This window comes from Apteryx rowi, unplaced genomic scaffold, assembly GCF_003343035.1.
Source record: "Apteryx rowi isolate R43461 unplaced genomic scaffold, aptRow1 scaffold_97, whole genome shotgun sequence".
In the NCBI taxonomy this organism is placed as follows: Eukaryota; Metazoa; Chordata; class Aves; order Apterygiformes; family Apterygidae; genus Apteryx; species Apteryx rowi.
The window spans coordinates 2,140,148-2,168,087 of NW_020451282.1; the positions used below are offsets into that span (position 1 = coordinate 2,140,148).

Sequence of the window (27,940 nt, forward strand, 5' to 3'; positions counted from 1 at the left end):
CATGTTGTAAGCTATCAGTTATACTTGTTTCTGTGGCTCATACCAAGAAGTAAATTAACTTTATGTCAAGGAAAAGGTAGATTGATTCTTCAAGGTAAGTGGTAAAAGGCTTTCAGTTTCACTGTAGTAATTAGGAAAATAAGTTTACTAGTTTCATAAACTTAGGGATTTTTTTGCATGTTCTCTACCCATGTTTTGTAGTGAGGGGTTTTACTTGCTTATGCTCTCACATCTACATATTGTAATTTTTAATAAAAATTTTGTAAGAGTTTTATTTGGAATGAACTTAGGCCATTTAATCTGTTTGGATCCATCTGTCCTTTAGATATCATCTTCCTATCACAAGCAATACTGTTAAGGTAAAAGGAAAAGGTGATGTGGCTGCAGGATGGGACTGGATGCTCTGTCTGGCTGTGTCTCCTCTGAGTAGGTCAAGTCTAGTTCCACCACTGTGTGGCCCAAGCTCACACTGAGAAAGAATGTTTTATGTGAGAGAAATTAATAACTCATCTATCAAAAACGGAGATAATACTTCACTGCATCCCATAGCTGCTCTGAAGATATTCAGACAGTTTCTCAGACGTTGCTGTAATAAATAAGCATTACAGGAAAGCTCATCAATAAATATCAAAATACTGTGCACATTTATACTGCATCCCTGAATGTCTATTTATTACAAAATTGAACAGCTCTAACAGGAGCAAATGAGGGAGGAAGGTTAATCTGTAGCCTGATGGCCAGTGGATTCATCTGGGATGCAGGAGCCCCCGTTTCAGTTCCCTGCTTCAACAAATGTTTAATTATTCACACTAAGTGGAGCACAGATCCCCCTCCTACAGTAGCCAGTGGTCAAAGGTCCACTTGCGCTCTGGGACACTGAGGTTCGAACCTGTCTTCTGGGTCGACTTGCTCTTGCTGGGCACTGTTACCCTGACCTCCTGGCTACTCCAGAGCAGACTGCTTTACCGGGCTGTGGTCAGTGATTCCATCTGTAGCAAGGAGAACCTTTCCAGCCAAAGCAGATCTGTATGTTCCCAGGAAAAGTTTAGGTTTCCAATGGAAAACATTTTAGTGAGAAAATTTTCCAAGTGACACTACTCCTAATTTAACAAATAATAGTTGCAATCACAAAGAAGAGAGAATGTTTTGTATTCATGTGATACATTCCTTTGGTTTTCCAAATCCTGTACTGAATTCTGTAGACATATGATAAACCGAACTGACTTTTCAGCTTTGAGGATTCTTTTTATGCATTTCAACTATTATTCTCAGTGGAGTTCACACCTAAGATTCCAAAGCTATGCCCAGCTTTTACTATGTAAAACATCTTGGAAAGCTCATTCCCTTCCTTCCCTTCAGATTTTACTTCTAAATCATTCCTAACATTTTAGTGCTTCTAGAGAAAACACAGTGGACAGATGTGTGGTTTTTTTCCTCCTTAAAATAAAGATTGGCAATTGACTTTATTCATTTCTGGACCCGATGACAAACTGAAGTCTGTTACTCATTGGCACGGGACCTGCCTGCTTTAGCTTACTGATGAATTTCAATCCAAGGTTTGCAGTGATACATGAAGGGCTGATCCAGAGCCCTTTGAAAAGAAATGGACTCTATAAAAATCAGTTCCTGGCCTTTTGTAGTTCAGTGAAAAACACTGTACTCTGTTCTCAGAAAAAAAATATACTTTAAAATTCTTTTAAGAACTGTATTTTCATTTCCACTGTGTTGGAATTATATGTAGTTTGGATAGATCTGCACTAACTATGTGCTAGGAAGCTCAGAGGAGGGCTTGTGAACATCAACAAGTTACTCATGCTTGAAGAAAAAAGTGAACTTCCATTCTTTTCTCATTCAGGGCAGAACAAATGGCCATTCTTTCTAGAGATTATACTCAATATAGAAGGACTTTATTAAACCTGTTTGCCAGAAGTATTTTCTTCCTAATGGCTATCCCAATTAACATACTAAAGCAACAAGGCAATGTGATACAAAGCCAAGCATCCTGGGATCTTTTTTTTTTTTTTTTTCATTTTCAGCATTCTAGGCTGTATTCTCAGTCGTTATAAATCACTGTTGTCCCAATGGCTTAGTTTTCCTGTTTGCACTAACTGAAAATTTCAAATCAGGTCAGGTGAGCAGCACTCATTTTGAGTGTTGTTGTTTTCATAGTCCAGTGTTGCATTCAAAAGTTTTTGAGAGATAAAGCAAATTGGCTTGGGTCGTGAAGTAGTGTTCCATAATTTTGTTCAAGCAGTGTACTTTCCTCTGAGGCCAAATACAGATTGGACTCATCTTTTTGGAAAAGAAAAGTCATTTTTTCTTCTGCTGAGATTTAGTTCAATTCCCTGTAAAGAGGACCAGATTCTGAATGACTTTTCAAACTATAACACTGTACCCCATGAAGTGAGATACTGCAATTACACAGAAGGTTTTATTTCAACTCTTGTTCATCCACAGGAAGCATATGTATCAGTCTAGTAAAAGCAAAGGTTGTGTGCAAGATGGTGAAGAAAAGCTTCTTCTCTTCTGCCTCTTGATTTTGGAAGAAAACCCCAACAAACCAAAAACATTTTGGGAAGCCATAAGAATGACAATGTATGTCTAATATGGACTCGAGAATTTAGGAGGCAAAAACGAGTTAACAGGCAGTTGATTTCTAGACTTTGTTATATACTTTACTTTTAAAAGATCTAGAATGAAAAACTGTTGGAGCCACTTTTAGTGGACTGATAATGAATTTGGAAAACTGAAGTAATTAAAACCTTGTCTTGTTTTGTGTTTGGAAAATAAAAAGCATGTGCCCAGAGAGCACTCTGTGAGCTCCTGGGGACAAGGGCTGCCTTCCAGCCTGTGCACATGGCCCTCGGCACAGTGCCGTGCCTGGGCTTCACAGGCCTGCCTGGAGGTCGGACAGCTCTGCCAACACAGAGTATGTGGCCAAACTCAATTTTAGTGCCTTTGTCATGTCATGTTTTCCTGATTTTATTTTATTTTTTTAACACTGATGTTTTTCAGTTGGAAAGGCCTTGGCCTCATCTTTCTATTCTTGCTATACTTTGCAGTTGTAGAATTAATTCATGAACATTATTAACAGTTATTGTTTCTCTGCCTATCCTGATTGAAAGTACACAGTGCAGCATTTATAAACTCATTATATTCATTAAGCAGCTGACAGAAAGAACTGGACCTGGTGTTTGCAACAGCCAGTTCATTTGGGGTGGGAAGAGTGGAAAGGAAAAAATAACTTCAGATAACTAATAGGAAATGTGAAAGGGGAGACTTCACTTTTTTCCTGAACTTAGGTAATTACTTACAGCTTGAGAAACAGGCTGTACCCAGTTTTACTGGCTGGAATGTGAGGCTGTGTCCATGCTGCTTTGATAAGTTAGAGGACCACATAGAGGAGGAGCAAGAGAGCTTGACCTGCCCTTCACACCAGCTCATCCCAGCCTATGCAGCTCTGCAGCATCTATTTGGGCCTTTTCTCCCTCTTTTGGGGTGTGTATAGGGAAATAGGAATGTTAATTCTTTTCCTCAGATGAGTGAGCCAGCAAGTCCTGGCTTTATGTCAACAGCCTCCGTCCAGTGGCTGATGACTGATATCTGGTACTGGATAGTGTTGCTGTACCCATTTGCTTCATTTTCTCTTACACTGAGAGGCTTTACTTTATGATAAATTTTATATATTATTTCCAGAGTGGATCTGAGGCTCTTGTGGCTGTTTGCTGTCGTTTCTCAGGGCTGAGGGGGAATTGTGTAAGCAGTATATATAAATGGTAGTGTATTTTGTTGCTTTTCACGGTCATCTTAAACCTTATGGATAGAAAGCTCCAGGCAAAGACTGTGTCAGAGTAGTGAATTCTTTGTTTTATAGAATGGGGGATAAATGTACAGAGCAGTATAGGCTAATCCTTTTTTGTTTCAGGGAATTTCTTCTGAGACACTTTTGGGTAGAACAATGAATTTTTTCTATTTCTACACATTTTTTGCAAGAAACTGCTTTCTGCTTTTCCTGTGAATCATATTTGAAAGAAACAGCCCTGAGATAACATTCTCTGATGCTCTCCTTGAAAAGTTTTGTGCGTGGCTGATGAGATTAAAAGCTTTTCTGATATTGAGGGTTAGTTGCATTTCATGTTTGGTGTCTGAACTTCAGGCAATTACATCTGGGGTATTGTCTCTATTTATTTTCATGATTATCGGAAACAAAGAGATATTTACTAGAGGGTGTCCTGCCCATTTATATATCTACTTTAGGTAAGATGAGTCCCAGAAGTCACTGTTTCTCTCCAGTGATTGTAAAGAGACCCTGAAGGAGAGATGCTTCAGTCAGATGAGTCCTAATCTTAGAGTGGAGAAAGACTTTAACTCTGGGATTTCAGTCTTTTTTGAGAAATGCTAATCAAGACCAAGGGGCCTTTCAAGAAAGTTTTTCACAGGAAGAGGCTTCTTTTTTTCTGACATTATAGAAAATGTGACTTGCACTCAGTTGGAATTCCAATGAGTTGAAGGAGAGGAAGAAATGAGAAGGTGGTTGCTATTTAGTCATTTTTTAATGAAGGAGATCTATTCTTGAGAGATATGTTATTCTTGGCCTTCAGAAAGATTATTATAAATACTGAAGGGTAGAAAATATGGATTAAAAACCATTCAGGGCAGCCTGCCCTTTCCAGTGAAATAACTGATACAGCTGTTCAATAATTCTGTAGATGGCTTTTCTTACAGCTGGAATCTCAAGAATTTGTAGTGGCTGAGGAGATGGTACCTATTTAAGGTTACTGCAATTTTAAAGTAAAGTTGGTTTTGGCTGAAAAATATTTAGAACTGTTTCCTGACAGCGTACATAATACAGATATTTCAGCAGTGGTTTTTGCTCGAATGCATGGACAACAGGAGGAGTTGGTCTAGAACAGTAAATGGAACTAGAGCAAAAGCCGTGATTAGAAAAAAGCTTTAAAAACTAACCTTCCTTTTTTTCAGATAAATGTTAAGTCTAAGACAAAACATGCAGTTAAAGTTCTCCAGAGGAATTAAAACTTTTTATTAATATCTATGAAACCACTGTCTTTCATTTTTTTTAATTTGGTGGAAGGTGATCTTTATTGTTGTTATGTGCATGCTTTCTTGAACTTGCTAGTGTGCAAATTTATACTTTTTTAAGTTCAATGTAATATTGCAATACTTTTATCTCTTCCTAGGAGAGGTGACCTTTGAAAACTTTAGAGGAAAACAATAAATATAAAAAGAAAATAGATCAATATCATAAAAATAATGTGAAAGAATAACTAATGAAAGAAATTAAGATATAGCATTTCAAGGAAAAAGCATATATCTTAAGACAAAATGCATGATTATTGGTTTTGTGAATTAAATGCTTGGCTATGTCCATAGTCTTATAGAAAATATGCTCTTTACTGTCTTACAGAGTCTTAAAATACCCTGAAAAAGAGCCTTTTCTAGAAAATCATACCAAAGTCTAATAAAACCCAGGGCATTCTCTGAAAACTTTTATCACTCTTGGGCAGCTTCATTCATCAGGGTTCTCATGAACCCACCTTTCTACTGAGTTTCAATACTTTGTTCCAGAATTTAGTAATCCTGACAGGCCAAATAATCTATGGGTCAAAGATCTGATAACAGAAGGAAAGGAAAGACCCTTCAGGGAAGTTATTTTTCTAGAAATGAAATGTACCAGTGTCACAGCTTTGCTTTGGTGCTGGTTTTTTTTCTGGTAGCTTCACCAGCTCTCCTGCCGCCTGAGGAGGACAGTGATTTGCCTTGGTGCAGGTCATTGGACTCTAGAACTTGTAGTGTTCCTGCTGACTTTCATCTATTACTAGGGATGCCTCTAACTGTGCTTCCTGTAGTGAACAAATTCTCATCAAATAATTTTAGATCCAATCTTATCATGCCTCAAAAGATTTCAGAGCTCTCCTTTGCAAATCCTCCATCCCCTTCAGCCAGCCGCATTCTTTGTGAGTGCTGGGAGAAGATACCATGCTCATAAGCTTGGTTAGAAAACAAGGATTTCTGAAGCCTTCTTTGGCTTCAGTGTTTATAGGGGGACCATCCAATATATAGCTTTCACTTTCCAACTGGTTTGTGCCTGTGATGCTAGGATATAATTGGGTATTCATGCCATCCTACCTAAATAAATTGGCTGTATCCAGATAGTGTGCCAGACTCCCTCTATAGTCAGTGTAGAGGAAGAAACTCCTTTAGCGAAGAGTAGCAATCTAAATTATGTGCCTAAAGTTGGGTGATATGAGTGCTCCTTCAATTACTGGATGTCATTATCTTGTTCCCTAGTCTGCTGCTCAGCCTGAAGTAAATGACCCAGGTGGTGGCTACTACTGAGGAGTGGTAGGTGCCTCAGCTGGCTTGTCTTGGGTGCTTAAATGGAAGCAATGTCCAGAATTCAGCAACATTAGTTCCCTCCCCTCATGGTGGAGAGTCAAGAACAGAAGGTGAAATGGGATCAAAGTCAGTGTTCATTGCTCATGTTTGTCATTTGCTTTCTCTCACACAGTGCACCGTTGGGAAAATTGTGTCCTGTAATGCACAGAATCTAGAGATCAGCAGGCATGGCCCACCTTCCTGACCCTACCCATGTGTTTGTGTAGTTAAAAGTCATAAGACATAACCTTCAGGAGACCAAGCGCTCTGGGAGTCACTTTGTAAGCAGGAGATGACAGTGGTGTCTGGTTCTCCATTTTGGGTGGAGAATGGGTAGGGTATGCAGCAAAAATGAGCTTTTTCATGTCTGGTTAGCTTGAACACCTGAACAGCTGGGATTCAGGATCATCACCAAGGCTATGGGCCTGTTCAGCGCCACTGATATCTATGATGTAACCCTGGTATTGAAGCTGCTCTTGAACTGCATGTAAGCCATATGTTTCTCATAAAGCTCCAGGCTGATCACTCCTAAAAGGCAGTAAAACTTCTTTTTCTTGGCCATGGCAACAGCTCACACGCCATACATTCTCTTTCATGCCATGACAGCATTAGATTTTGATGCATGAGCTTGTCAGCAAATGCTCTTCCTTTACTGGTGTCACTTAAGAGCAATCTTATGCCACTATGACATTTCAGAATCTGCTGACTTTATGAATGGACACAACTGATGTAGCTAATGCTCTTAAAGATATACAGAGGAAAAACAATATGTGTTTTTAGTTAAAAAGCATTTTATCTTAAATAACCATTACTGACCTGGAATATTAGAAGTGTTTGCATTTCTTGAGCTTTTGCAAGAGGACTCATGATAATGAGGTAATAAATGATAATCAGATTATTAATTTTGTAAATAATTAAAAAGAACTTCAGAGGTCAAACTGTTGTGGACAATCTTAAATTAGTCTTTGTGTGTAATTACAAGAAAAAAATGTGTCATTAATTCTGTTGCCTTAGTTTGGATGATGAAATGCTCTTGCCCTATGATAGTCACTTTTGGGGAGATCTTTTCTTCCTTCTGCAACTGCCCTAAAAAACCACATAATCAAACAACTGACACATTTGCCTCTAAAGATGGCTTCATTTCAGTGAAGAGGAAGGGAAGATTATCTGAAAGCTTCGTTGTGATGTTAAAGTTGATTTGGAGGCAAAATAAGATAAATTGAATTAAGGTAATTTTAATTCAGAATAAGAGGGTTTGCATAAGAGTTTATGCAGCTGAACAATTATACCTATAGAGTCTATTTAGCTTAACTTCCTTGAGCATTCATGGGTATACAAGCCTGAATTTGTTACGTAGTGTGGGGTGAGAAAAGGTGTGAGCAAAACACATTATAAATTTTGAGATTCTTCAAGAAGAGACTCGGCATTGTGCAGTTCTTAAATTTAGTATTTTTTCTACTTTTTTCCAGTTTTTTCTTAGTATCTAGATCTAAATTTTGGGTATAGTTAAATCTTAGAGTGTTTTGTTCTGTGGAAGAGTTGACGAATGTTGGTTTCCATTCTAGACAGATGTGGGAACGCTTCCAGGGGATTAAGAAATACCCTTAATATAATTGGTATATTATCCTTTTTTAAATTTCTGTAAATATTGTTTTGTTGTATTTAATTTCAGTGAATGTTGTTGCAATAAATTAATCCAAGAGGCTCCAAAATAAACAGTATTGGAAAACTTCATCTAACCTGAATTCCTTAAAATGGTGTTTTGTCTTGCAGATGTTGCCTTCCTCTGCAGATCTTTCACAGGCCAATGGAGAGTCAAAGGATCATGAGACACATGTTAAAGTGAATGGGATGACTGGGCCAATGCCTACAGATGCCCTACAGAACAGGGATGGCCTTCACAGTTCTTGCCTCACTCCAAGCATGTATACTAATTCTGCTATAAAATTAAATAGTCCGGAGAGGATCATAGCCTTGCATCGGGAACTAAGACAAAACCATCGCAGTAATTGCCAGGTCAGTAAAACTGTTTTTGTAGTTTTTAGTTTGGTGAAATCTATTATTCTGGGCAGTCGTTTTATAGATCATATGAATATTTAAATGATCATTTCCAGAAATGCGCACTTTTTTAGTTTAAACAATCTGAGGACAATGGACGTTTAGTGTTTTTCATTATGCATGTTCTTCCTCATTGCTTAAGAATGGCTTGGGGTGTGTAAAAACAGTTCAAGTTTTTGTTTATGTCATGATATATTCTGGTAAGACCATCTTTGAAAATTGTTTGATGTTTAAAGAAAAAAATCATCAATGTGTGGATCCTGTCCTACCTTTCTTCCCTCCAGTTCCTTTTTTTCCCCCTTTTTTTTAGTGATCCAATTATTCCTGTGCCCTGAAGCTCTTTATAGTAATTTCCATTAACTGCAGGAATCCTGTTAAGAACAGAGCTGATCAATTGCAATTGCATTTGTGATAGTCTGCTGCTAAATTAAACACACAGGAGATTTCATCCTCTTTAAAACAATATAACCTCTCCTTAATTGTTCAGAAACAAAACTCAAATATCCAATTATTGGAGCCACTTAGCTAGAGTAGTTACAAGCATTATTCTACTGAATTTTCTTTATAACCTTGTATTAAAATGAATGGAATAAAACAAGTTAAAGCAATGTTTCTGTTTTTCACGTTAATAATTGAAAAAATATCATGCAAGATACAAATGTCTCTTTTTAAACAAGAAATCTATTATACAATGAAATGATAACTCAGATAGGACTCTGATAACATATGAAATCCTTAAGATATTTAATCCAGAGGATACTTGGGACAGTTCAGCTCTTCAGCTCTGGTTTCCTGCTCATTGCCACAGTCATGTATAAAAAGGATCAGTGAAAATATTGTCACTAAAAAGAATTATTAGGAAGGACAGAGCAAGTATCTCTTTGATTGATCTGATCTTTGCAAGCTCAGGGATTTTTTTTTATATGCACCACGTGTGCTTTAATTAAATTCCAGTGAGAGCATGACACAGACCTATTGTACAATTAAATGGAAAGCTACAGCTGGAATTAGCCACAGTGCACAGAATGGCATGTTTCCATATCTTAAGAAGCATACTGGAACACCCAAAGTTATGTGTTTTTCTTTTCTTTCCTCCTCAGATACCTTCGGTTGTCTCCTCCAATTCAAGTCTGAAGGCTGACTGCCATCTGCCTGGGATCTGAGATGAAGCCTCCTGGCCTGTACCGTCAAAGATGAATGATACACTGAAACTTTCCGAGAGTAGTGCTTTCTATGCCATAAAGGGGAGGGATCAGTTGTCGAAATGTGATGATGTATTTTTGGGTCAAATAGAAAATCAGCATGCAGGGGCTATTCCCCAGGGAATGAAACAGAAAAATGTCATTATGAATAACACATGGATCTCTAGAGAAAAACCAGATGGCTCAACCTCAGCTACCACAGCAAAAAGCTATTTGTCAGACTTGTTGTCAGCGAGTAATAAAGGTCAAAATCCTGTGGGGAGAAATCAGCTGCACTGGAAAGACTAGAAACCTCAGAAATAAAGCAAGGTAAAACATCTTAGCAAAGTGATTTCCCCATTGTTATAAAAGTACTAATCTTTTTCTTTTTTCTTTTTTTTTTAAAGCAAAAAGATTTTATTAGTTAGCATGACCTAGCAATTATTCTCGTAAGCATTTGAGATGGCTGGAAAATTTACACGAGAAAAATTTGTAACACTTTTCATGATCAAATTTTCTTAGAGCATTTAAGAGCACTGAAACCTCTGGAATTTTCAATAGCCAGACTGCCTTCCAGTGTTCCTTTTACTGTTTGTTTATGATTTTTTTCCTTTAACTGAGACTGAAATATCTATTAAATCACTTTTATGTATAACTTCAATGTACAGTGGCAAGTTCAGTGACAGTTTGCTCTGGAACTTAAGGAAATGTAATATCATGGGCTTCCTAAAAACTCATTTTTACAGAAATTTGGAGGTAGTTTTGCTATTGTATACCTTCAGTGCCTTGGGGATTTTTTGAATTTGTTTGTTTGTTTTTCATAAGCTGACATACGACAGGATACTCAATGTATTCCTGCAGGTGGTAGTATCTATAAAATATCATCCTTCAACTGTGACTTGTAAGCCCCTTTTTCAAATAGCAGTTTCACTTGAGTGGTCTTACTGGACTTTTTTCAGACCACTTTCTTTAGGTGACTGCTTGGGCCTCATGAGTACAGGAACATCTGAGCTAAGAAATGGATAACACAGACTGCATGTCATCCTGTGTGGCCACCTCCAGACCTGCATTAAAGAGAAGTGAGTGCCGTGTCAGGCCACCTGCAATAGGACAGCTTTGACAGTATTTCCTTCCTCATCTGGCTCAAAAATAGATGTAGTCTGGCCTACATAAACCTTTGATGGATCCTGGTTATGGGAGGGAAGAGGGAACAGTGTGTGTGTGTGTGTGTGCGCGTGTGTGTATGCGCATGTGCGTGCGCACTAACACCAGTTGACTCCGTCTGGAAAGTTTAACAACTGAGCGTGGTTGTAAATTGCCAAAAGCACTGAAATGTTTTTTTATATTGGGATCCCTCCAGAGTTAACACTTTTGGAGATCCTCTATTATTCAAATCTTCCAGATATCTTTTTTTAATCCCTTTTATTAAAAAAGGGCAATTTTTACATGCAGTAATATGTGGCACTGTTCATGTGCTCTTTCTCTGCCTTCACCCCCACATGGTATGTTACTACTTTACGTTTGATGCTGCTCTTCAGAAGCCAGGGACAAAATGGGCACTGACTAGATTTGAAGTCATATTAATGCACACATTTCCAGAGGCTCCACTTTACTGTGGGAAACCCATCTTCATTTATTCAGTTAAGATAGCAGTGCAGTTGCTTACAGCAGTAGCTGAATTGGTCTTCATCCAACACCTCTTTAGAAAATACACACCAGATGCCAAGGGGACTAGCTCCTGGAGGGGGTGTTTTGGAGCACTGTCTAAGCAGAGAAGTGTGAGGTCCCAAACTTCAGGCTTCTGCTGCTTCTTGGGAAACAGTGCTATTGAACTTCTTTCTGCTCTTCTTAATGCCCAGCGAGCAGTTCTGAAGATGAATATACCTGGTAGCCAGCTGTCTTATTTAATGCTAAGATCTTCTGATGTGGGAAAGCACTTGTAAATATTTAACATGGTAACTTCTATATTGGTAAATTAATGATACTCTAAAAATCACTACTTAGGAAAACTTTTATTGGAGATTGTCTTCGTGCTAGTAAATTACAAAGCCTGATAGCTAAGGCTGGAGGTCAGATTGTAATACATGAAGTGTGTTAATGTGATAATCACACAGTCCTTGAAATAATAACATAATTATCCACTTTGTGATTTGGACCATAGTAATTTACTATGATGTTAAGACTTCCTTAGTCCTGTTTCTTTTTATCAAAGGCACACGTAACTTATAATATTATAAACTATCAAGCTTCATCTTAAAGCTAATTAGGTTATTTGGCCCAGTTCTTCCTCCTGATGGAATTAATAATTCCCTGAATAAAGGCTGCGGACACACACAGGTGTAGGTAGAGGAACAAGCATTTCACCTGAATGGAGCCGCCATAATGCAAGAGAGACTCAAATGTTTCCTCAGGCAAATGCATTCATTGCTGGCACTTCATAGCGTTGCTTTGCAAACAGTAGATTTCAATTAAAATCCCATAGCCCCTTGTGTTTTTTATTCCTTAAGAAATCCTTTCTTCCTACTGCAAAGGGTTGTTTAAATATGTGCAGATACCACAGTTGTCATTTGGCTTTTTTTTTTTGCTTTTTCTCTCTCTTAAGTAAAGATGCAAGATCTTAGAGACTGCAGTGGAGAAATGCTAATGTTTTAATAGCAATCAGTTTGGATTGTTGCATGCAACAGTGTTAGAAAAGGTGGGTCAGCTCAAGATTTTCTGTCTTAAACTTCCGTTGTACTCCATTTTTATCCTACTACTGAATAGGGAAATGAGAAGTGATAGTCAGATTGTGCTAAATAATTATGTACTAATTGATGTACAAGAAGATTAGATGATGCATTACACCAGCAAACAAGGGCTTTCAAATTCTTTAGATGTGATCTTTTATAGAAGCCGGCTCCAAGATGTGTAGTGGCAAGCCAGATGGTTTGTATATTGGTGTCCCGCCAAGCAGATATCCTTTGGGAGTCTGAGCTTGCTGAATGCCTCACAGAAAATAATGAATATTGCCCCTTATTCTGTGAATGATTTGGGGTTTTTTTGAAATTGAGGGTGATCTGTAGCAATGTGCTTGTAAAACACATTTGAACAGTAGACTTGTGTTGAATCATTTGCTCTCTTCTGTTTGCTCTCCATGGACCATCCCAGTCAAACGGCATTATATGTGCTTCTTGACTAGATGACCAGGGCGCTTAGAAGGAAGTTGGAAGTCAGTAAGCTTCCTACCAACAGATGTTCACAAAACCTTTGTTTCCTGTTCAAATTCTTCCATTTACAAAGAACTTGTTAGAAACAGCACAGAACAGAAATAGCTAAGATCAATAGTCCACATCAAACAAACGTCTATTAATGTATTTTGGCAATACTTGCCCAGTTGTCTTTTCTACACTTGAACTCCCCAGTACTAAAGCCACTAAAGCTCATTTTAGTGGGGAAAGTCCTTTCTTTTCTCTCTCTAGTTTAACAAAAGCATTATTTAGAAATAGAATGGTGCATATTAAATAGTGCTTTTTAGAGGCCCTGTGAAGCAAAAGGTAAATTTAAAAAAGAAAATCATGGTGTACATGAGGCTAAAGCTCTGTAGAGTGGCTTGTGCCTCCATTGGGGGGAAAAAATTGCAATCTGAAAATCAAAAACTACTGGTAGTAATAATCATTTTCTTAAGGCAGTTGTAAGAAACAACAAACACAAAACTTTTTCTTCCAACACTGAGCAAGGAGTTTTATGTTATTAAAGAAAGTTAACTATTTCCCTGAATTTGCATTCATGCTTTTTCTTTATGTTTTGCTCTTTCCTGGTAGGAAAGATCCTAAACAAGGAATGTTAAACCTGGTTTTGTGGTCAGACGTAAAGAAACTGAACACTAACCATGACAGATCATGCATATGTTAAGTTTTCTTAAGTAAAAGTCAATACAATTCTTGTATCAGACAACTAGAAATTAATTCTGTTCCTCTTATTTTTCAGAAAAAAAACCCATTCATAATATTTTAAAAATAATAAATTGCTCTGTATTTTGTCTGATTCACCTGTGCCTCTAGTCTCCCTTACCTACCAAGAATTCACTATGTAAGTTCAAAAGGTAAAGCTAATTGCCAGTTACATTCTAGGAATCTCTAAAACAGACACGATTTGGTCAGAATCGGTAACTCCAGGACATGGAAGGAACCTGGTCTGTGTTCCCCTTGGAGAATCAGTGCACTGAAGACCTGAAAGGTACTGGAAACTAGGGAAGATAACAACACCCATTTTATTCTATATACATGACACGAACATCAATTCTAGGTCCACTTGGAGATTAAACATTTGTAGGAAACGGAGAGGGGTTCCTCTGGAAGCCTCCCACTCCCCATCTATTGCTTATCTTGAGCTCTGAAAAATATCATGTGCATAGGAGACATGGGAATCAGATCTGGTTCTCAGCTGATAGTAAGTCAGTCCCATGCTCAGGACTGACATTGGTATAACTCAGAACAAAAATGAGTTGCCCATGTTTTAAATTTTCTGTACTCCTTGAATAAATCATGCTTGTATCTCTTGGGTATCAATTCTGATGTGGAAAAGCACTATATGTTTTCTTCTTAGAAACAGCCTCTTCATTTAGTCCTTAAGCTGATGAATATTAAAGCTACTTACTAAAACCAGAAAAGGCATGAAGGATTTTTACAGTGCAGACCTTTCTCTTAAGGCTCAATTAAACTAAGAAATTCCCACATCTGTTTGTACAACTACATTTTCAGCAGATCAGACAGCTGGTAGCTTTGACTTAAGTCCATCTTTCTTGCAGCAGCTTTTTCTTGGGAAAAAAGAGAACAGGAGGGGCTAGGATAGAAATGGAGTATTTCAGAAAACTTGGCCCAAAACACTTAGCTAGGAATATCATCTTTCCCCAATCTGTGACCATGATCTTATCAGTCAGAATAATGGTGTGATCCGTAGAATAATATGTATGTTTACAAATGTATAAATGTTGGGGGGCTGGCATAAATGAAGGTAGTATAAAATAATAGGGAGAAGTTGCTTTCAGCAGATCTTTGTCTTTTTTTCTTTTTTACCCTCCTCCTTGGGAGTTGGTAATAGAAGTGGAGACAAGAGAAGAGACTGTTTTTTGTCTTTCAAAGACTGACTTTAAACGTTAGGAGGGCACTTAGGCTACACAGTGGAAGTTCTGGCTGTGCCTTGACTCCACTGCAGGTTAAAATCCAGGTGTGTATCAGTCTGTCTGCTCTTCTTCAAATTCTCCAGTTTCTATTGGAAGGAAACTCATTTGCATGCTCCAACATGTCAGCCCAAGTCTAGATGATTATGTGACCAGGCCAACAGGAGAGACTTGCCCTGTAGTTTAGGTTTAGTTCCCCATTCTCTCTTTTGGTCTTATGGCTGCTGTAAGAGGGGTAGGAAAAAAAATCAGTGGTTGTATAAAATGTTTTCAGTATTTTTTGCCTTGCTTATAAAAATAAGCATATCTATTGAACCTGCACTGGGTAGGAGTGGCACCACTAGGGAAAATGCCAAGCTCCAGCACTGGAAGCTAGACTGACTTGCACCCTTATTAAAGCTCTTCTGAACTCTAGTCACTGTCATATTTCATGCAAATGAAATGCAAAGTTCAGGGTAGCGTGGCAAGTTCTTGAGAGAAAAAGCTACAATCTGTGAAGTAAGCATCTCTAAAAGGAGGTTGCTAGAGGATCGCTTCACAGATGATGGGGTCAGGTTCATCCGTGTGCTTCATGAGCTCCGGTTCACTCTGGTGACCTGGAGCAGCTGCACGCCTGGCTTCTTGGGCAGTGAAATTGTGTTTATGTTCAAGCCATTAGTGAATCAGGTCAATCATCTAAGGATGGAAAGAGTTCTTTTTTTGTGTTTTAATCAAAATTAATCAGAAATTAAGATATCATCTGTTCATCAAACTGGTTTCTTTGGGACAGTCAGCTCCCGCTTTGACGTCACTGGGCTGGAAGAGCATGTAAAGATGCTTTACAATTCCTTGTTCTCATGAAGTGGAAATAGCTGCCTGGTTACTATAGTATTGGTCATGAGTATATGGATCAGAGGAAAAGGAAATTTCGATACAGGATTCCTTGAAGTCCACTTGGGTCATGCTTGCATTAGTTGTATTTAGACAAGAGTGAGGTGCTTGGAAGTGGTGAGGTCTCTCAGGTTATGGCTGCCTGGCAGTTTAAACGGGAAGCTACTGAAGCACGTTGTCATTTTTTGTAACACATCTCTGAACCTGAAAGCTGTGAGAGATTCTCTCTTGCTTTTAGTGACAGAAGCAGCTAGGAAGGAACAACATGGCCATCTTTTGTTGCTCTCCGTTGCCCTCACCATCTGCTGCATGCCGCCTCCCTGCTTTCCCATCTGTGGGTGGGGGGCTCTGTCTCTCCGCAGCCACGTCTCTGTTTCCAGCTGGCTGCAGACAGGCCCTGCTGGTGAGTGGGCTTTAAATTCGAGGGGCGAGGCTGCCTTTGGCAGTAGCTGGAGGGTACCAGTGCTTTATGACTGCTTGCACTTGGAGCTTTGCTTGAGGGACACAAGGCTGTTTTTGCCTCTCACAGGATTGGATTTTTAGGAGGAACTGCAGTCCAGTATGTGGCTGCTCTGTGGATAGTGAGGGGCTGGGACCTGCTCCTTCCTGCCACCTTTACAATTTTAGGTGCCTCTTCTGTTCTGGATGTGATTACCAAAAGGATGTGGCTTCCGAATTAACAGTAAATTAGAGCTCCATTATGGCTGGTGGATCTTTTGCAAAAAGTGGTTTATGGCTGGCAATACAGGTTGTCTGATATAAATAAGCTATGGTGGAAATAATTAATAAATCTATTTTATATGGTTCCTATAGAGTCTGAATACCTCATCATTTTGTAGGGCGGAAGTATACTGCTACCTGTGTCCTACAGCTGGTGAGCAGAAGTTTAGAGAAGCCAAGGCCAATCAAAGAGCTTTAGTTAAAAGTGCACTGAGCATTATCACCACTAAATTTAGGCACTGTCTCATGGAGGACAATTCCTAAACCTGAGCTGGGAGGTTGAGATCTTGGTCACACATTTCTTATGACAGCTGCAGAGGTTTTCATCCCCTAATTCAGATAGTTCATCACTGCCCTGGTGTCTCCTATACATCAATAAAAATTTGCCCCTTCTCAAGCTTGTCTGCCTGGCTGCTCAAGTGATAAATCTCTAAAACCATTCTGTCAAAATGAACCGGCTTAAGAACAACTGACCACAGAAGGAGCTCTGCAAGATGATCTGTGGGGATGGTAACATCTGGCAGGGGAGTGGCCCTAAGGGGGTCTTGGAGAGGGTGAAGGAGGTAATAATCTCTTCAGTTTTCTAAAACCTAAGAAATAAAGCTGCAACTGGCTAGAGCAAGTATCCCAGTGCACTAGGTGTGCTGAGTTGGATTCAGAACAGGCATCACTTAGTGTCCTGATGCTTAGAAGGGCCAAAAAAAAATGCTGCTTGTTACATCTGACACCTGCATCTGTCCCAGAACAGCACATTCCTGCAGTCCCCATTCAGATGCCTCTGCAAGTTTGGGATTTACGCTTACCTTTGGGTGTGGACAGATAATTGACTCAACATTTCCTGGTGTTTCTCGGGTGAAATGACATCTTTACTAGGCTACAGAGTTAAGCTCTTTGTTGGTTATTCTCACTTTCTTCCCATGAACTTGTGTATCTTCTGAAAAAATGACAGAGCTTGGAAAAGATAGGGGATAAATTGTGTCCCCTCTAGTGCAAAGCTAGCCTGTAATTAAGTTACTTTTCTTGGGAGTCAAGAGCTTTGTGGGCTTGAGCCTAAAAGGGGTGAAAACCACAATGAATTTCATGTAAGCAATTGTGCAACTTAAAACAGATTTTTGTTTAAAGGCACTTCCTCTTCTGTGAGCTTTGCTTTTACAGTGAAAAGGTTCCTAGACTGGACAAGCTCACTCCTTTGGGTCCCAGGAGACTTGATCACAGAGGTCTCACTGTGAATCCCAAACCAGTTTAGCACAGCTCAGCCAAGGCTGCGGGCTTCACGGCAGCCAAACATTAGACAAGTGTCCCCTAGACAAGAAATTTGTCGATCACCTGCCAAGAACTAAGCTTGAATTCTGCTTATTTCCCTCTCTGGGGAGTCAGATTCCGTGGACCAAATATAATTCTTAGGGTCCCTGATGGTCATAAAGAGAAATCAGTACTTTATCTATAGGGCAGGGTTTGTCTTATCCTAACATAGACTTCTAAAGCAGGTCAGACGATTCGCACTCGAGATGGGCTTCTTTGTCTCACTGACTATAAAGATGAGCCAAGAGGAGCTAGCTTGGACATCAAGCCTCCTGCTTTAGTAGTTAATGTGAGTATAGTCCTGTGTGTCTTGACTGTTGGTAATCCTGGTAGTGCCTAGCAGGACAAGGAGTTGAAATCCTCCTCCTCCTCTTGTGTCCTAGGCAACTGCTTGAAACACTGGAGTAGCCTTTCTCTTAAGAGATAATTGACATTAATGCTCAGGAACCCTCTCTTTTGTATTGTTCTATCTTTTTTGAAAATTCTCCCTGAGGACATTTCCCTTTGTACTTATAGTTTGGATTGACTATGTAGTTTTATCTTTATGTGTTTCACCAACTCTGCTGGATTGGCTGTGATGCATTTAGGTACCAGTCTATAAATGCATTAAACAGGAAATAAAATGTTAAATGTGCATGTAGATCTGAAGCCTTGTTGACCTGAGATAAATTTGCTTGAGGCCATGGGAGATCAGAGACTGCATTCATCAGGTGGGTCATTGAACATATGCCAGGTCTAGTGCTAATACTCAGGAGTTTTTGCGTAAAAATAAGCTGAAGTCACTGTTCTTCATCTGTGAGCTGTGCACTGCTCTTTACTTGTGTGTGCTTCCCCTTGACTAGTGTAAAATAGGATACTGCAGAAAAGAGGGAAAGAGTTTATAAAATAGCATATTCAGATGCATGGATTAAGCCTGACCTGTGATGAATTTCTTTCAGTGGATTAGTACCTGCAGTCACTGTTGTTCTTCTGGGAGGCAGCAAAAGGCCAGTGTTTCTTCTCCTTAAGTCTTGTGTCCTAAGTAAGGTGATATTAAAGCAAATTCTTGTTTGTATACCTCCTTGGGAGTTTTACAGAGTAGAGGAGGGAAGTAGTCTCTGCTGTTTCTAAATTAAAAGTAATTACTCCAATTGCTGCAAGTCTCCAGCAGATGCCATATCTGCTAAGAATGAGCACTGCTCTTTGCAGTGGCAGACAGGTTGCTGGGGAAAGAGTATTGTCATTGTCAAGACACATCCTTCAGCTTCATAAACCATTTTGAGTAGAAAGCTCTGCCTCGGCTTAATAATAGTCCTTGAAAATGATTTCTAAACTCTAACAGGAAAATAAACACTTCTTTTCTATTTTGAAATAAATATACTTTTATTTCTTCTGCAGTACTGGGATACATTGTAAATTAAGCCTTTTATAAACAAATGGCATATGAATAAGACAATTACCGTAGCAGTATGATTAGGAGTAATAATTTGTATTGTGGGTAAATCTGACCCTTTTTGAATGTATAAACATTCATATTTTATTCCCTAAACTAGCTTTTCTCTCAAAAGAGGCTGTCTTGTCCATAAGACTTATTTGCTTTCAGGTAAGCTCTCAGACTGTAGTAATATATTGTTTTGTGTCTCATCTGGATATTCTGGAAACTTAATGTTTCCTGACTCTTTTCTGCTCCAAAACAATTGTTGTGGGACTGACTCCCAAGTCATGGTATTGTACAAAGTGTCTGAATCTGCTTGTCAGTCTGTTCCTTGATTACTGCTTTTCCATCTGTGTGCTTTACATTGGGTCTCCTATGCACATTAGTCTCCCCTCTGTCTCTTAGGAGAGGATTTATACTACTCTTGCAGTCAGGGTGCCTTGTGTGTTTTTCCCTTGGCAGTGATGCCACTCTGTTCCTCGTTCTTGCATAGCTGACATCCATCCATCAACACTAAAAGAAAGGAAAACATCAGTCACAGATGTGACTCAGACCCCTGTACATGTGCCAGTGCTGTCTTCACTTACATCTTCCTGGCTTTGTCCTTCTGATTTCTGAAGCGGTGGAATCCTTGATATTTTTGGATTGCTACAGTTTAACTCAGTGTTATCTGCCACTGATATGACTACACCATTAAAAAGCAGTTTCTAATTTATTGATTTAGGCCCACCTGAAAGAGCTATGACACAAGTCAAACGCATGTTCAAAGATTAATGGGATAAAAAGTAGTGTTACATGGCCCAGCTAGATCAGATGCACTTGATCTAATCCTGTCATGCAGTCACAGCTGTACGCATAAGACAGTCCTTGTTTAAAGATTGTACCTATGCTGTAGTAGGTTTCCAGGCTAAAGAAAATCATGTTTTAACAAAATCATGTAGCCAAAGTATATGTAACTCAGTAGGACAAGAGCTAAGCATCCATCAAATTAATTAGAAATTTATAGAAGGATATGTTTAAAGAAATATGATTTTACCATGTAAAATGTTATGGAGGTTTTTCAAGGAGTAAGCGTTCGATACACAGATTTCAATGGCTTTCCATTTTAGTTGGTAACTAACTTACGCCTTTGAAAATTTCCCCTAGATTGTTGAATGTGATTATATATGCTTATATATAATCACATTGGGCCAAACATGAGGATTCTTGGTGATTTTTTTAATTCTGTTTTTATTCAAACTTCCAATTGAAAAATTTAACTATTGGTGAGTACAAAATAAAAGTAGATGAAGAACCTCAGGATTGCTTCACTGGGACTTAGTAAAATTCACCTTTGTAAAATTCAGCAAGCAATAGGATTGTTGAAAAGGCTTTTAGTCACACTGGCTGTCAGGAAGAGGACTGCTGGGTCACAAAGTCAGTGTAATCCTCCGTCAAATGTTGGACTTAATAGGAAACAGCAGAATCCAGGGGTCTTAAATGAATGTGCTCATTAGGAAGAATGCTTTTTCTTCTCACCCTTTTTGTGTGACAAGATCAATATCTCATTGGGGAACCCTTTCGATATAGAATATTTTGAATGAGCGATACGACGAATAGTATTCTCTCGCCTACACTTGGGATATAGGCAAAAGAATTTTCCTGGTATAATGAGTGATAAGTAGAACAAAGATCATTTGGGAATAAAATGTAGCCGTTTGATCCATTTGATAATTTCCATCTGGATGGCATTTGCTTTCCTCACTGAAGAGAAGAGGAGCTGCCTATTTCTAGGCAATCTGTTCAGTTTCTTCGCATGAGAGGACAGTTTAGCAAATCCTTCCATATGGGCATACATTATTACATCTAACAAACATGTTGTTCATCTTTCATTTTATTCAGACCCTCTAAGTAGTCTTAATTCCTGGGTGGGCTGGAATGGGGCTTAAATATCTTCTTTTTTTTTCTTTCTTCCAGAAATCAATAAGGGGAGGGGAAAGGCCCATGTTATTTTGTATGTGCAGGTGATAGTTAATTTTGTAAAGTAAGACCAGCTTTACTTGAGGGAAGGGAAAACATGACAGCTGTAAGGATAGCAGTATAATCATTTCTCTGGGCCTGACAATGCTGTAGGAATATATGTCTTCAAGTCTAGCTCCCTGCCATCACGGGATCTGAGATCATGATCTCTGTCATGAATTCAGCATGCTCTCTCTCAGGCTTCCCTCTCCTGCAGAACAGAGAAATATTCTAAATGCCAAGTGAATTGTTATAATCATAACCTCATCTTGGCTGACCAAAGGGAAATTACTATCTTCTTAATATGATGAGGTGACATTGGTTAATACTGCTTTTTTGCCGCTGCAATGGGACTACTGGCTCTTGTGCATTTTCAGCAGTCTTTTCCTATTTTTCTTTTTTGTCTGAGGCAGCAGGGGTCCTTTGATTCATTTGTTTTAAGAAGACTTGGGGATCAGAGGAGAAAGATCAGAGCTGCTCCACTCTGGTGCTCTGGGTAGACAGTAAAGCCTGCAGTCTGCACTGAACAAAATAGCATGACAGCCAGCCCTTAGGCACCAATGTTTTATCCTTGGAATAGTTTTGTTTGGAGAGTGATTCTATTCTCTGTATCATAATGGTTTAGGAAGTATAGCTGGTGTCTAAACCCTTTGCAAAAAGTACTCAGACCTCCTCCTAATATTCCTGTGTATAAGAGCAGGAAGGAGCAGTAGGAATTGCTGTTCTGCTGGTTGTATTTTGAGAGGACAGGCCTATTTTCATGGAGATGGAAAAACAAGCTGGAAAACTGCTTCTTTTGGAAAACCTATGTGATACCATCCTGCAGAAATGGAGTAGGGTGTGACTGAATCGGGCCTAACCAAGGAAATGGTCAGAAATGAGGAAAATTAAGAAAACAAGATGTTTTCTAAGTTAACCTAAGTTAACCTTTCTAGCCTGCAAATACTTACATACTCTAAAGAAGTGTGTGAAAGATGATTACAATCCGGTTTATGTGGAGGCTTACATAGATTCAGATAAAGTTCAGAGTTATGGTCTGGTTCTTGGGGGATCTCAGTGCACTTACATTCACCTATCTCACCAATTGCATGAATTTTTAGGATAGTTCACTTGGATTTCAATGCCTGTATTTTATTTTTGTTATATCTGCTACTCGTTGGTTATGTTCAGACAGGACACAGGTGATGTGAGAGGGATCAAGCCCTGACTGTTTACATTGTGGGTTTAAAGCGGGTGCAGGCCATAACACTCTTGTTTAGGATACGCAATCCAAAAGACTCCACATGCAAAATTTTTAACTTCCAGAAAGACTTTTTTTTGTTGTTGTTGTTCTGACCTTTACCAATCTGCACCAAGAAACAGAGCTGTGTCCCAGGCAGGCAGTAGAAAACACTCAGCTCTTTCACAGCCTGCCTCTGATCCACTTCCTACACAGGAAATGGGGCTCCCACCAGAGCTTGTCTCCAGGTCTCCAAAGACAAGGGTTTGCTGGTACACTGGAACCAGATCAGTCTCTCTCTGCTGAGAAGTTTTGAGCTTCCTTGTGGCTGGAAATAAAGGATTTAACCTATATTCCATGCTGCCTTGACTGGCCGTCTCCTTCAGGGGTGCTACCAAGCTCTCGTGGTGGCAGAAGGGTGACTGAAAAGAGTCTGGTGGAGTGCTGGTGATGTGAAATTTCATTATTCTTGAGGTTGTTAAGCCATAATGAAAAATGCTAGGGATTTAGGCCTAGCAGGCTGAGGTGACTAACTGTATTTCTTTTGTCCACACTTGAATCCCAGTTTCTCGATTCTGATGATAATGTTTTATAAATCTGTACATATTCTTAACTCTTTAGCATGTATTTAATTCTTCAGTGAAGCATAGTTAAAGCCAGAGGTATTGCGATTTGTGGTGAGGATTTGAACAGCTTCTTTCAGCGAGGAAGGGCTTTTTATGCTGTTAAATGACACACCTCAGAAACAAATACTGTAAGTACTGTAATTGCTTATCTTTCTTGGTGTTACTATTTCCAAGGAATGTTTTTGTTGAAAGAGCATAGCACTTTAGCACCAGAAATATTCTGGAACACCTTGTATATGCTGCTCACGTAGTGATTATAAAGGGGCAGGGGAGACATTTTTGATTTGATGTCTTTTGGGTGCATTTTAGAAAGGCAATGTCATAAGATGCATTAGGCTATGTTTCAAAAGACAGAAAGGGGAGGATGCGTGGTGTCACTTTCTGTTCCCCAGAGTTTCAAGAATTCATGGCTGAGCCAGTTAGTGCACACATTTTTTCACATTAATTTCAGTCTCATAATGCTTGGAGGCCTTTGTCCCTCCACTGTACACAGCCATGATTAAAAAGAAAAAAAAAGTAATCTTCAGGTAGGTAGACTCAGAGCTGGTAGGATGAGACAGCGATGTGTGCTGAGTACTCAGGGCGAGGGAGGCACGTGTGCACGGCTGCCTGGAGCCCAGATGCTGAAGGGCATCGTGGGGAGGGAGAGAGGAAATGGGTCAAAATGAAGGAACAGATGTTGTCTAGGCAGGAATTTGCATTCATTCTGTTTACTCACCTAGCTATCAAGGAAACCCTTTGGAAAAGAACATATGTTTTCAGCTGACAGTCTTTTTATAAGATTTAGCTATGACAAATATTATACTTTGTTTTCCATGGAGAGTGCTGATGTTTGTTACTGCTGTGTCACTTCAGTGATGGTTGGGGATTTTCCTCTTCTCTTTCTCTGATGGTAGCTTTCAGTAAAACAGAAATAATATCTGGTTGGCTAACATACATTAAACAGTCCTTAGAGCTCTTTCTGTGCTCTCTAAGATTTTATTTAGACAGATCTTGGCTGTTTCAATCCTGGTCGTGTGTGACAGTTTCATCTGGCTATTGTCTAAGCTTTTAATGAGTTATTAAAGTGGACATCATCATTAAGAATATATTTCATGCCTTTAAGGCCTTTTTTGCTTTGAGATGACAGAGGCTTCTGCTGGGAAACGTGGCTTGGTGCTAACTGCTGCCACAGTGCTGTGGTTCCCAGGTCGGTGGCTTGCAGTGGGCAGGGGCTCTGCCTGGCTGCAAACCACAGGGGCAATGGGATGAGGGACAGGGCAGCTCCGTACAGACTGAAGTTACCTGTGGAACAGCTAACATCACTATTAAGTGGTTCAGACATGATTTGGAGCAATTTTGTCATCTGTTTCTTCCATATGGGTTCAGAACTGTAGCAGTTTTATCTACGTGGCTGTTGCTGCTGATACAAATGAGGGTATGGAGTAAGGGGGACAAATAATCTGATCTTGCTCCTTCAGATGCCGTTGGACTGACTGATGAATGGGTCAGTCAATAGCCAACTGTGGGGAGGTCCTGGCTTCTAGTACCTTTGCCACTATGCTAGGATCATCATTCACATATGCACATACAAAAGAAGAAAAAGAACAGGAAGAGCTGAAATACAAAAAAGACATCAGTCTGAGGTAGGGCAACAGGCTGAGGAGCTGAGCTCTGTCAATAGACCAGTATAGACCAGTTTAGAAGCAAAGTCACATCCTTTCAGCAACTGAGTTACAGCATTCAGATTATTGATGCAGTTATTCTAGGAATAACTTCCCAAAAATTGGATTTATGCTTACACAAGAGGTTATGTCTGTGAAGTATTCTGCAGATGTATATTAGGACACACCTAGGGCAGGCAAACAGCCATTTTTTTATGCTTGTTTCTTGTGGTTAGAAAATGGGAATGTGCTTTTGGATAGAAAAGGATGATCCATAAAAAATGAGACAGCAGCTGAAAGCAAATACGTTGGGAAAAAGAATGGGGCAGACTGATATTCTCCAAGGCTTTAATCATTTGCAGCTCAAGGCTGAAGCAGAGGTGGCATTATTCATTCAGTAAACCTTAATGGATTTCTCGTCCATTAGGTTGTCAAGTCTCTCTTTGAACCCATGTAAACTTTTTGTATTTGCAGTATGCCATGGAAAGGAGGTCCACAGCTTAACTACATGTTGGGAACCACTTTGTTAAGAACCTGTTACCATTAAGTTCATTAGTGCACCCTGTCTCTTGCAATTACTGCTTTCCCTCTCCACTTATTTTTACTTTACCCATGAATAAGAGTCTTCATTGTAGAACATATGATTTACACAAGAATTTAGCTAGCAAACAGTGGCATTGTTAGCTGTTGGCTTTTGGAGCCAAATTTCCAAAGTCTTTTGGGGTCACATATACACAGAGTGAACATTTTTCAGCATTTTAAAAGTCCTAAAACCTTTCCTATCCGGAATTGCTGGCTTTAATGTAAATGGCCACTCACTAATTTTTCTTTCTTTTTTTCCTCTCTTTTTAGATAAGAAAGTACACAGTGGGCCAATTCCAGAGCACAGCAAAAACTTTTGGAGGTATGACTAATATTGAAAGCTATGTTACTTATCTGGGCTTGTTAGATAAATCAGACAATGATAGGTAGTGCGGAAGGTGGACTAACATAGGAGATAAGGGGGTACAGCTTGTTTTCTGTTCCAGATAAATTTTTCCATTTGAAATTTATCATGTCTCTGTCTCCTTTGCACAACTTCGGAGTACTTTTGTGCTCTGGAAGTCCTCAGCCTCAGAAGTTATTGTTTCATGTTAATACAAACCAGGGACAAAGTGAATTTTGGGGTTATGGGAAAATCAGAATGAGAATCTCTTCTTGTCAGCTCGCTAAAGCTGTGTATGCATAGTTAGTATCTTGCATGATTCCTCATGCTTTTTCAGTTGTTACCAGCTCTGCAATGAACTTTTAAAGCCAATGTCATTAGGTCTTTAAGTCCTATTTCTACTCTTATGTGGGGAAATCATAGTTCTGCTATTGAATGTTAAGGCAAGCAGGCAGACTTTTCAGGTTCAAGTTTTGTTTTTCTCAAATTCCTGCCCTGTGAATTTAGCAGCTATTTTTTTCAAACTTGATCTTTTTTTCTGTGCTCTGCTATTACACTTGCTTCTTTTCATTCACAATTTTGTCTGTTAAATAAAAGTCCCCTTTCATTGAAGTAATCTACTACCAGGTGTGATTCAACATTTTAATGAAAATGATTTACATCCTGTGTAGCTGATGCAGAAGATGGCTACTAAGACGAGTAACTTTTAAAGTTTTGTTGATTCCCCAAATATAGAAATAATAGGGAAATTCACAGTATTAATTAAGGAAGTGTTGATACTAGAAAGATATGCCCCTGTTCAACCAAAGCATTTAAGCATATGCTGAAATTGCATTGTAACTTGAATGCTGTATTTGCCAGGGGCTTAACAATTGATTTAAGAGCAAGAATTGAGTTGAAATGTTGCGCTGAATTGGGGACACAATATTAAATTGGCTCCTCACTAAATTGGAGAAAAGTGCCAGCATCTGCATTTATGCTATGTCAGTGATTTGAAAAGATAATGAACAAAGTGTTCTTGCTGTATGTTTTTTGTTTTATCTTCAGGGACTGCTTTGCCAGTTGGTTTGTTCTACATTATTAAAACAGTGGGGAAGGGCAGCCTGATGGTTGGTTCGGAGAGACCTGTTGCTGAATTAGGACATAGCAATGTAATTTTCATTACAGGATAAAGGGTAGGTTTAATACAAATGAAAATTTAATGTCTTATCTCAAAAGACATTAAATAACTTTTATATCATTGTCATGTTGCTTTTTCATATATGGGTATTTTCATTTAGATGGAAAAAAACTGTATGTTAATTTTTAGATATGCTAATTTTCAAATACAGCACATCGATCTTGAAACACTCAATAAAATCAATATAACCGTTTCTGATGACAAAGGCACATCTGACATTTTTTGCACAAAGTTCACTGACATATAATCTATTGTGTTGCCTTACCAAAAAAAATCCAACAGCTAAGTAGAAAATACATGTTATCAGGATAGTTTTAAAATCAACTACTTAAATATCATCTTAATAATATTATGTTTTTAGTTGAAATATCAAATTTAATTGTATTTCCTATTCACACCAGAAGGTTAGATTTCTAATTCTTCAGTGGTTCTCCTCCAAAACTTGGGCTTAGAGAGGATAGTTAATAAAATCATTACAGAGACCCTGAATCTACTATTCTTATTTTGGGTTGTACAGTTTGTTGCTGAGTCATCCAGTTTATTTCAAGTATTTATCTGTCTGCCTCTTACAAACTACGCAATGTTGCTTTGATCACATTCACAATCCTCACACTTACAAGGTAGTTCTCCTTTCACCCTGTTTTTAAGATACAGCAGTTTAATCTTTTACTAAGGTACAGAGAGATTAAATAAACTGACTAAGGTCTCACATAGTCTGTAGCACACCAAAGCATCCGTCTGGTCTCCTGAATCCAGGGCCAGTTCACTCATCACTCGACTTTCTTATGTCAGGAAGGGACAGTTGAGAAATGAAGTGTTATCCAATGCAAAAAAATATATTGAAAGCTGACATGTAGTATTAATGGAAAATTGGTGTATTTATATTAAACAGATTAAATTTTTGTGAAAGGTGCCAGACTGATTACCCTGAGGATGAAGAATTCCTATACTGATAAATATAATAGATATGATAATTTGCATTTTGTCTGAGTGCTTGCATTACTATTAATGGGCGACACATGCTAGTCCATTCACTATAGGAGATTATGGTTATAAGAGGTTAAGGTTATGAGTATTTCTTTCCTACCTGCTGCTTCCCTTTTCCCTATCAGTGTCCCCTCGGGTCTCTCCCATTATGTCCCTCTCCCCATTTCGATTCCTCCAGGGACCCTGCGGCATTCTTAATCTTCCCTCCTATCCCCGAACAACTGGTTGGGCAAGAGACAGCACCTGCTGTAGCTCATTTGGGT

General features: G+C 38.9%; 1 protein-coding gene across 8 annotated transcripts in view; it reads left to right on the top strand.

Moving 5' to 3' along the window:
* The window catches only part of CUNH4orf50 (chromosome unknown C4orf50 homolog), a 49,698-nt gene extending 24,201 nt beyond the window's left edge, over positions 1-25,497 (top strand). For 6 of the 8 annotated variants that reach the window (XM_026054837.1, XM_026054842.1, XM_026054840.1 and 3 more), the window contains 2 exons: positions 8,170-8,412; positions 9,555-14,051. In XM_026054837.1, coding sequence (XP_025910622.1) covers positions 8,170-8,412; positions 9,555-9,617 — 306 coding nt within the window. In that variant the 3' untranslated portion in view covers positions 9,618-14,051. Of the gene's footprint in view, positions 1-8,169; positions 8,413-9,554; positions 14,052-25,437 lie in introns of those variants that run through there. The other 2 variants (XR_003251770.1, XR_003251771.1) reach the window with 2 other exon arrangements.
* The last annotated feature ends 2,443 nt before the right edge of the window (positions 25,498-27,940 follow it).